The sequence below is a fragment of the Antennarius striatus genome, chromosome 8 (assembly GCF_040054535.1).
Source record: "Antennarius striatus isolate MH-2024 chromosome 8, ASM4005453v1, whole genome shotgun sequence".
NCBI classification, from domain to species: domain Eukaryota; kingdom Metazoa; phylum Chordata; class Actinopteri; order Lophiiformes; family Antennariidae; genus Antennarius; species Antennarius striatus.
Window position 1 is genome coordinate 9583295 of NC_090783.1, and position 11471 is coordinate 9594765.

At 44.6% G+C, this 11471-nt stretch overlaps 1 protein-coding gene across 1 annotated transcript; it reads left to right on the forward strand.

The window, feature by feature from the left end:
* The first annotated feature begins 706 nt into the window (after positions 1–706).
* Positions 707–8228, forward strand: LOC137599922 (equilibrative nucleobase transporter 1-like). The gene is made up of 8 exons (XM_068321171.1): positions 707–763; positions 841–980; positions 1061–1212; positions 1977–2120; positions 2275–2376; positions 6689–6875; positions 6964–7087; positions 8109–8228. Exons 1-8 carry the CDS (start codon positions 707–709, stop codon positions 8226–8228), a joined length of 1026 nt encoding a protein of 341 aa, XP_068177272.1.
* Positions 8229–11471: the final 3243 nt, after the last annotated feature.

The window sequence follows — 11471 nt, forward strand, 5'->3', positions numbered from 1 at the left end:
GTCTCAGTCCTATACTCTTGGCACTCCTCTTCTCTCTCTTCGTACGAACACAATTTCCTCCTCTCCTTCTGCGACTGACAGTAGTCCAATTTCCACCGGCACCCTGTAGGTGAACAGCACCGATGGCAGTCGTTGTTAACTCAGGCCTCGACCAATCCGGTACGGAAGTCATAGATTTGATTTGCACGTTTGATTTGGCAAAAGTTTTACGTCAGATGTCCTTCCTGATACGACCCACTGTATTTATCTGGGCTTGGGACCAGCACAGTAAGACACTGGCTTGTGCCCTCTTGCGGCTACATTACGGTATCACGTGACTACCTACTACAAATCTGCGATGTAGTGAAGCCGTGCATTTTGAAGTGCGAATCAGCGAGGGATTACTGTATAAAAAAGGTTTTGACCTTTAACAGTCAGCCAAGCATAAATATGCAAGGCTTATTGTAAAAAATATTCTCCAAATGCATTTATTTCACAAAATTATATAGTTCATACATTTAGGTGGGCCGGATTATGACGCTTGACGGGCCGTACATGGCCAACGGGCTGTAGTCTGCCTATGCCTGTCGTAGTCACACCTTTACAATCAAACAGGTAGTGTGAATGCTGCTGTGTGGATGTCTATGATGAGGAGAACAAAACAAGGACGACTTAACACTTCTTTCACCAGGTGGGAAACCTTTTTGACTCACGTCGCTCGACCATCATGACCGTCTACAGCGGAGCCTACGGCTCCTCGGCTGTGGTCTTTCTCTTCATAAAGGTAATGAATTCACTTTGAATTCGACCTCAGTGCTAATTGGTCCGTCAAAAACATTCCTCTTTCTGTCCTTCCATTAGTTGCTGCATGAAGGCGGAGTGTCTTTCCATGGATCTTTCCTGTTCCTCACATTGTGTAGCGTAGGCCTCCTACTGTGTACTCTCTTCCTCATGCCTATGGGACACATCCCCTACCCACTGCCGGAAAACTTCACCTATGGGTAGAACAAAGTGTTCATCCTGATGAAGGTTAACCTGTGGTCATTAAGTTGTCTTCACCACCAAACTTCTGTTCTGACAGACTGGGCTGCCCCGGCGGAAGGAGACAAAGAGTAGAGGATGAAGGACAGTGGGAAGAAATAACCAAATTAGAGTTTGACAGGAATCAAAAAGACAAGAGAATAGAAGCCTCAGATCCATCTACGAGACTGCATGGCCCCAAGCAGGAGAAAGGTATGACTATCTATGACTGTGATCGAAGAAAGCACCATTTTAATCTAGTAGTAAGAGTGCTGTGTCTATTGTCAGAGCAAAACTGGTCATGACTACAATTAGTCATATCAGTCACTAGATTTTTCACCTCACGTTAGGCAACAAAATGTTTTTTCGGGTGGCGGCAGTAGCTCAGTCTACCAAGTCTTGGGCTGGGGACCAGAAGTCAAGACCAGTGTGGGCTAAAACATTTGGAGCGTGAGCTGACAATGGGAGATTTCAGTTCACCTCTTGAGCACTGCCAAGGTTCCCTTGAGCAAGACATCATCCCCCGTACAAGCTGCTCAATTGGGGTGCACCACGAAGGAGCTGCCCATCACTCTGCCTCCCATTGTATATACTTTGCATGCCTACAGACCCGTCGTGTGTGTGTTTGTTTCAGGGGTCTGTAAACACATATACATGTTTCAAAAAATATACTAACCATGAGTGAAAAAATAAGAATTTCCACAAAGGGATATGTGAAGAGTACTTCTTATTGGTGGTGAACAAATTTTCTTTAATAGTTAAGTGATTTAATATGATCATTAAAAACAAATTATTTTTCAGTTGTTTGGACGGAAGTGGGTGAAATTTGATTACAAGCAAATGACTGATCAGGTTTCCAAGCATATATCTAGGAATCAGTTGAGCTTGATAAAGAAGACTGGGCCCTGAACCATGTGACCCAACACCATTTTCATTTTGCTGAAAATAGATTTTACTTTTTACCACTCCCCATCTAGAAGCTATTTTCTGGAGCTGTTTGTTTTCCTGGCTCTTCCTGTGGCACCTGGTATGGTTGGTCACCAGTGTGTTCTGTCACTCCTTCTATTTGGCACAAGTCAACCCCATCCTCACCCAACTGACCGATAATGACCAAAACATGGGTAAGGCATCAAACTGAATCAGTTCCTCCAACCGTTTTAGATATAAATCACTTTCATACACTAAAGGAGGGAGTTAAGGTCATGATGGTGGAAACTTGCTTGACTTCCTAATACTTTGGCCCTCTCTGCCTCACCCGCCCCCATACACCTCCAGTGAGTCACTACACCAATGTGTTCGCCTACATCCAGATGTACGGAGTGTTCTTTGCACCTCTTACTGCCGTCATCATGGACAGACACAAGCAATTGGCTCCAGGTGAGTTATATTTTCTTTAATCCTTGGATGCATTTGTGGGCTCAGGCATGACCCCATTGGTTGTTTTTCTTCAGCAGCTTCAAATTAAAAGCTTGTAATATCGTCATATTCCAGGTGTTTCTCATAAAATATGTCTGTGACATGAGGCCATTTTCATTTTTAAAACAATGAATTTTTTTCAAGACATTACAAGTTTTTGTATCACTAACCCACTCATCCACATGCGGGGTCACAAATGACCCCGAATAGGTTTGATGGATTTTTGGACGAACCTTTACTATTTAGCCACTTTTAGTGTCCCACTCAGACACCTATTGTCAGTTAATCACTTCTGCTGGAACTTTCCAATCAACACACCCGGCGTCAGCAAGCTCTCCGACCGGGCGCCGACTTCAGCAGCCCCATGAAACGCCTCCAGATTCACAACCCGAGCCTCCGGCAAGATGGTGGACATTCGCAACCCCATTCCCAGCCCCCAGTAGCCCGGCAGGTGTTCTCAACATCCAGCAAGGCCTTTACACACACAACTGAGGCCGTCAACTAGCCAGACAACCTCTGCTGCACTGTGCACATTCTCCACATCCGCGGACGGTTCTTATGAGTTGTAAATCATTTCTCTTGAACTTAATTTTTAGAGATATATTCTAAAGTGTGATCACTTTGCTGGTTAAATGTCTTTATTTTATCCATAGTAAAAAGGCTAATAGGAGCCCAGCTCCGCTCTCTGTGGACCGTGTCCTGCAAATGATCCAGGCTGAATGTAATGACGAGCCAGACGCAGTCATTGATTCTGATGTCTTAGACATGGAAGACCCAGCCTATTGTCCCTCCACTGAACAAGGGCTGTCAGACACACACATTCCCCTGATGAGTCGTCTGAAGAGGCCGTGGATGTTATGCCTGGCCGACGGACCCACAAGGGCTATTACTGGGCAGAGTTACCCCCAGACAGGCTGTAACACCAAGTCACAGTTTGATACGTATTTGGTGAGGACCTGTACCTGGGCTTAGGACTGTCTCCCCAGTAGATGCATGGGGGGAGTTCATGTCTGATAATATAATAGAAGTGGTGCTGACATGCACCAACAAGTAGGGAGAAAGAGCAGCCTCAGACACGAAAAGAGAGTGGAGAACTGTAACCAAAGATGAGCTGGTGGCCTTCATTGGATTGACCATTCTTGCAGGAAGCAAGAAGAACTGGGATGTGCCTGTACATACGCTTATCGGGAGCCGTCCGCACAGCCCGTTGTACAAGGCCACTATGCCAAGTCAAAGATTCGAAGACATTTGCCAGTTCTTACGCTTTGATGAAAAGTGGACCAGGGCCGACCGACTTCAAACAGATAACCTGGCACCCTTCCGCCACATATGGGACCTGTTCCTGATCAACTGCCAGTTCAAATTCATCCCCAGTGATTGTGTGACAGTGGATGAACAACTCGTGCCTTTCAGAGGGAGGACCCAGCTTCTTCAGTACATGCCGAGCAAGTCCGCCAAGTAGGGGATTAAGATCATTCTGGGTTTGTGATGCACATAGCCCATATGCAATTAATGGGATCTTGTACCTAGGGTGACAACCAGGAGAAGATGTCCAGAAGAATCTTGGGGAAGGCATTGTCTGTCGGTTGCACAGTGGATTCAGGTCCAGAGAGGTCCAGAGCACCGAATTTGGGTTCAATGGCAACATGACCATGATCAGCTATGTAAGAAAGAAGGGGAAGGCTGTTCTTCTGCTTAGCACAATGCACCACAGAATTACGGTGGATGAATACAGCCCAAAGAAAAAGCCAGAAGCAATCCTCTTCTCCAATCAGACAAGAGGAGGACTGGGCATAATGGACCAGATGGTTGGCAACTACACCTGCAAACACCACACCCAGAGATGGCCCATGGTGCTCTGGTATAACATGATTGACGTCGCCACTCTGAATGTCTATACAAAGGTACTCCAAACCTACCTGCCTACATCACAGCCGCAATGGAAAAGGTCGGAGTGACAAAGACCACTGCGACCCGTCCGGAGGGAACAGACACATATCGCCAGCGGAAGTGCAGGTTGTCTCCCAGGAAGAAAGACCGCAAAACTGCTGATTGCTGTGTCAAATGCAGTACCCCTGTGTGCAACGGTCACAGCCAGAAGCAAGTACTGTAGTTTGTCACAGATGCAGAAAAACTACTTGCATCTGAGAGATCTCTCTTTTTATGCTGCAAATTCTTCCAGTAAATGGAAGAATAAATAAACAATTCAAATGGTTTCCTGTCACAAACTTGTTTCATTACGAATACCTTGAATATGAATGTATTGCAACATTTCATTTCGAGGCTGTGGAAGAAAATCAAACAGTGGAGTCATGTTTGACCTCCCATGTGGAAGAGTGGATGTATCGGTAACTTGTGCATCCAAGGGTTAAAAATTCAAGGTATGGGGGTGTGGGGTGTGGGGGTCAGTGCAACCACCTTCAGGTAAATTGATACTAAATTGATAATACAAGAAGAGTTTCCTTGATTTTTCACAAACCTAGGAGTGATTATGTGACCCTTTATTTTCTCAATCAGGGGTAGTTCCTTTATTTAAGGCTGTTAAGTAAAGAAAATGCTCCATTAGATTTTTCATTTGAGTCAAGGTTTGAATTTTTGTCCAATTTGGCTGTGACCAAAGATAAGGAGATTTCAATATTCATATTGACTTCTTCTTTTCCTTTCGGCTTTTCCCTTCAGGGGTCGCTACAGCGAATCAGTTGCCTCCATATGACCCTGTCTTCTGCATCTTCTTCTCTCACACCAACTACCTTCATGTCCTGTTTCACTACATCCATAAACCTCTTCGGTCTTCCTCTAGGCCTCCTGCCCGGCAGTTCAAAAGTCATCATTCTGCTACCAGTATATTCACTATCTCTCCTCTGGACATGTCCAAACCATCTCAGTCTGGCCTCTCTGATTTTATCTTCAAAACCTCTAACATGTGCTGTCCCTCTGATTCCTGATCATTCCTGATCCTATCCTTCCTGGTCACTCCCAAAGAGAACCTCAGCAGCTTCATCTCTGCCACCTTCTTGATCTCTTCTCCCTGTAACCTTACTCTTCCACTTGGGTCCCTCTCATTCACACACATGTACTCTGTCTTACTGTGGCTAACCTTCATGTCCAAACGATCTCAGTCTGGCCTCTCTGATTTTATCTCCAAAACCTCTAACATGTGCTGTCCCTCTGATGTATTTATCCTAACCTTCCAGGTCACTCCCAAAGAAAACCTCAGCATCTTCATCTCTGCTACCTCCAGCTCTGTCTCCTGTCTTTTCCTCAGTGACACTGTCTCTAGACCAAACAACATCGCTGGTCTCACTACAGTTTGTACACCTTTCCTTTCATTTTAGCTGAAACTCTTCTATCACACATCACACCTGACACTTTCCTCCACCCGTTCCATCCTGCCTGTACACGCTTCTTCACCTCTTTTCCACACTCTCCATTGCTCTGGACTGTTGACCCTAAGTACTTAAAATCCTCCACCTTCTTGATCTCTTCTCCCTGTAACATCACTCTTCCACTTAAGTCTACTGTGTCTTACTGCGGCTAACCTACATTCCTCTGCCTCCCCCTGTACTGAATTGCATGCTTACAGGCCCCTAGTGTGTTGTGTGTTTGTGTCAGGGACCTGTACACAATATGTATATACATGTTTAACACCTATTTATGTATTTATATGTATAGTATGGTCATGAGTGTAAAGATAATTTCCCCTTGTGGGGACAATAAAGTGGAGTTTCTTTCTTTCTTTACAATCAGCAGTTCTTTCTCTGTCTCACTAAAGGCAGTAATATGAACTACTTAGGGAACTTCTGTTGTTTCTTTCTTTCTTTGTCTAACTCACACAAGATCAAACCTTCATTTGCTTGCAAGATACTGCTTCTGTGTGCTTCTACTTGACACTCTAATCTTTCCTATCTGCCACTCTGTCCCTCTCTTTCTTTCCCTTAGCCTGTCCCTGTCTCCATTGTTTTTCTTTTGCCCTAACGGGTCAAGACTGCTATGCAGAGTCTGGTTCTGCCCTCCAGAGTCCTGCTCCGCCCTCCAGAGTCTGTGTCCTGCCTGGAGTTTCTTCCTCAATGAGGGTTTTTTTCCCCACCGCTGTTGTTTATGCTTATTGTGGAGGGTTCTGTTGGGTTTCTCTGCCTGTGAAAACGTTTCTAAACTACTACTGATGTAATTAAGTACTCTACAAGTAAAAGTTGTTTGATTGATTGATTGATTGATTGACTGATTGATTGATTGATGGACGTCCCTTCATCATTGTGTCTCCTCTATTCCACAGGAGAGTCCAAGAGGGAAGCCAAACTGCGTTCGTCATCTCCTGCCCTTGTCCTGACCTCCTTGCAATGTTTCCTCTTCTGTGTGTGTTTCACCACTCCTGTCCTCCCTTTGCAGTACCTCACGTTTATCCTGCAGGTGGCCAACAGCACGTCCCTTTACGGAGTCCTCAACACCTTCATCTACATCGCGTATGTTCAAATTTCCACCACACTGTAAACACAGTAAATTCAGTGAAATCAGTATACACTGATTTTCTTTATTCTCTTTTTCTCCTAGCTTCCCAGCTTCCCATTTTGGAAAACTATCAGGAGTCATAATGTCATTATCAGGTTTGGTGCTGCTTCTCCACTTTCCAATCCAGTACCTCATACAGAACCAGCTCCACGGTGATCCACTCTATGTAGGTGATCATTGGTTTGTGGTGAGCCTTGCTTGACCCTGAGGCAGCGGTTGAACATGTTTAAATGGATCCTATTATGAAAAACACATTTTTTCAGGACTGTGCATATACATAGTGGTCCTCCCTTACCCGACCAAATCCTAGAATCTGGAAAACAAACGCTTCCTGCATCAATAGATATATTTAAAAATGAAAAATCCACAGTGAATACACTTGGATTCGTAATAGTTCAGGTTGTGACATAACAAACTGAATGACCAAAGACCTGATAGAGTAAATTGACCTATGCTGAGTCATATTTGATTGTCCACCCGGATACAGGCGTGGTTATCCCAGAGGTGGAGTTCGTTCAGGCCACGGTAGCAGTGTGTGGTAACAACCTGTCTCAGAGCACACACTGAAAGTTGTCCTACCGGTAAAATCCCATTGTTTCATTAGTACCCCGGTGTTAGCCATGATCTATTGTTGTTCATGACGATTGTTGGAAAACACAGCTTAAATTATCACACCAGCTGATCTCATCGTGTTTACACAATGAGCCACAACTCTTTGTTCAGCAGACTGAGAAAGCAGCTCCACGCTTAGCGGTGAAAAATCAACTGTTATATCATGAAAAACAAGAGTGAAAAACACGAGGAGAATAAGAGCAAAATACGTTGCACCGAAGTTACTGAAAGTTAAAAGAAGGTTCCAAACTATGGCGATCGATCAATCGGTAGTGCGTGCACCTTCACGTGGCAAACCTAAACAAAGCACACTTGAACGCGAGGGGGCAGCTCAGAGGGGGAGGGGGTTGGTGACAGATGGAGCTTGGAGGCACACCCCATTTACACAGACCGTTTCAGAATGGAAGTGATTTTAACCAAATTCAATCAAAAATATTGAGGACTTTGGGGTAAAACAATTCAAATACAATTTAGTCGGACATCTGGCAGCTGAATAACATGAATATATAGTATGGGACCTCTAATAAGCTGTGCGTCTCTTTAACTCACCCAATCGTCTCCTGTCGTTTACACAGGTTAACCTTGGCGTCACTTTGGTGTCTCTGCTTATGTTTTGTCACCCACTCCACGTCATTTTTTACTGCAGGAAGTTGGCTCAACAAAGGAAGACTGGAAAACAAGAATTCAATGCATGAAGGTTCAAAATGTTGCCATCAAGTACTGAGACTGATAGGCTGAATATGTAGTATTGTCAAGCTTTTTCAGGCTAATAGGGGCACTCTTACAAAATAAAGGTGCTCAAATAAACAAAACAAAGCATTAGAAGACAATGTTGCAAATGTTTCTATTGTAACTCATGAAAGAATAATAAAGAGGCTCATAATAAAAGTTCATTTATTTCACACGTATGTACATCAATAATCACATTATTGTCTGGAGCTCACAAACTTCGTTATTATGATTCGTGCTCCGGTATCGTTTGCATGTCATGACAGTCGTCACTGTGGCCCCGTGTGGTGGCAGACTACCTTCACTGGTGCCATTTCTCAAATCTGCCTTTGTCACCGCTGTTGTTATTGTGACCTGATGGGGGAGGTTGTCAGTCATTCATTTTCTAACCCACTTAATCAACTAACGCAGGTTGCGGGGGAGCCGGTGCCTATCCCGGCAGTCTCAGGGCGTGAGGCGGGGGACACTCCGGGCACAACGCCAGTGTACCGCAGAGCCACACAGAGACAAACAATCATTCACACACACACTCACTCCTACGGTCAACTTGGGACCGGCCAATCAACCTGAAGCGCATGCTTTTGGAGGTGAGAGGAAGCCGGAGAACCTGGAGAGAACCCACGCAGACACGGTGAGAGCATGCGAACTCCGCACAGAGTGCGACTCGGACCCGGGTCCGCCGTGTTGTGAGGCGGCAGAGCTAACCACTGCGCCGGGAGGTTGTCACTGTAAATATATTGGCACTTTAATTGATGACAGGCTGACCTTTGACCCACGTGTTAACGCTATGTACATAAAAGTACATCAATGATTATTTGAAACTGGAACTTAAAGGTGAATATCACTTCAATGAAAATGTTTGACTGTTGTGCTTATCTTTTCTTTTATCTGCTAGTATGGATTGATCTTTTTTTTTTTTTAGTTTTATTTACAGACTACAAATAGCCTGAATGATCCATTTACGTCTGGACCTTGAAATAAACCTGTTTCATTCTGGCCGACCCTAACCATCCGCTTTCAGATGATTTCCTGCTTTATTACACTTCTTTATTCCTGTGCCTTTTAGCCTGCTTGTCAATTCAAAGTTTGTACTTTTCTTGTTGTCTGTTTATGTGTCCTTGTTGTTGACTGTGCAGCCAATCACCCTAGGAGACAATAAAGATACAGTAGTATCTCCAGAGTTTGTTTGAGTTTTAAGCCGTCGTTCCGTCCATATTTTGTTTGACATACGAGAAAAATCCTAGTTACAAGTTGTGCTTCAGGACACCACCACTAGTTGGTGGATGGATAATGTTGTGTATGGATATTAAAAAAACTTCCCTTCCAATAATGCCTTGTGTTTAGGCGGGGGCTATCTAATGTTAGAGCTCCCCCCATTCCGCACTTTTTAGTGTGATGACCTGATATACAGATTGCCAACCTGGTGCACCTGATGCAGCAGATAAATTAAATACAGTTTTAATGTTTAGCACTTCACTGTCCGCCTCCTTGTATGTATACGTGTTCCCCACTCGGACACAACATACTGGCGACAAGGGTCGGATAGGTAACCACGACTTTGGAAGCAGAATGAAGATGCTAGAACAACGGTGAAGTTAGCAGAGGCTAGCAGAACGATGGCAGTTTACAGCAGCGAGATGGGCTTGTGCTTCAATGAAAGCAATGAAAGTTTCAAGACGTATGAGCAAAGATTCGCACAGTTTGTGGAAGCCAATGGAATTGAGCGAGGAAACAACAAGCTGTATTTTTATCTGTGGTAGGTGCAAATACTTTCTCATTACTGACAGACTTGCTAACACCGAAAAAGCTGTCTGACTGCACATTGGATGACTTATTAAAAGCAATGAGAATTCTATGTGCCGCAGAAAAATGTGTTAAGTGAACGTTACACATTCCGTGTTCGAAAGCAGCAAAATGGAAAGACTGTAGCTGAATATGTGGCTGCGTTAAAAGGACTTCAACTTGTGAGTTTGGTGACAGATTGGATGAGCAGCTGAGGGACCAGCTAGTTTATGGAATTAGCAGCAAAGAGCTATGAAGCAAGCTTCCAAGTGCCGCGTATTGAGAAAAGCTGAAGTGGGCGAAAGTCATGGACATTGTTCATAATTTCGAGTCCACCACGAGCAGTCTGAAAACAATTCAGCAGACACCGCTTAGAACCGACAGTGTGAGCAGCTACAACAAGGGAAAGGTTCACGCACGCCAAAAAGATTCTAAGAGGAAACCAAAGCAAACTGCCAGTGGCGGAGTCAACCAGTGCTACGGTTGCCAGAGAGAAGGGCATTCGCCTGCCAACTGCAAATACATAGCTTTCCAGTGCAGAGCGTGCAACAAGAAACGACATCTGGAGCGAGCATGCAGAACGAAGAAATGCGACAAGCACAGCGGTGATCAGCGAGCGTCAACGAGGAGCGCCCCAGCCGAGCGAGACACCCTCTATATCATGAGAGAGCCACCGGACAAGGGGACAGATGCTGCCCGGAGTCAACGGTCAGCATCGCTCCCGGAGGGAGCCACATACGCGCCAGGACAGCCTCCAGAAGCTGGGAACTGTACAGACACTGAAGTACCAGGGTTCAAAAAAGACTATGAACTGTTTACAGTGAAAGGTGACAGTGAGTACGTGAAGCCATATATGGTTACGGTGAGATGTAATGGTGTTAAGGTTAAGATGGAAGTGGACACAGGTGCAGCAATGAGTGTAATGTCAGAAAAGCTGTACACAAAGCAGTTTAAAAAGTGTAAACTGAGCCATGTGAGGTGTGTCTTAAAATGTACTCCTCAGAGACAATTGTACTTATGGGTAAAATCCAAGTTAAAGTGCAGTGTGGTGAGCAAAAAAAACAGCTGACACTGTTAGTGGCAAAAGGAAGTTGTCCAACACTCATGGGCAGAAATTGGATTCAGCACCTGCGTTTAGACTGGTCTAGAGTGAATATCTTACCAGTTACTGATCCTCTATCAGAGATGTACGAGAAATACTCTCCTGTGTTCAATGCAGATCGTGGGGTCATTTCAGGTGTACAAGCAAAAGTTCGAGTGATGGAAAATGCCAATCCAAAATTCTGCAAGGATAGATCAGTGCCGTGGTGGATCAACAGTTAGCCAAACTGCAGGAAATGGGAGTTGACACTCCAGTGGACTATAGTGAATGGGCAACTCCAATTGTGTGCATTCCAAAAACAAATAGTGATGTCAGAATTTGTGGT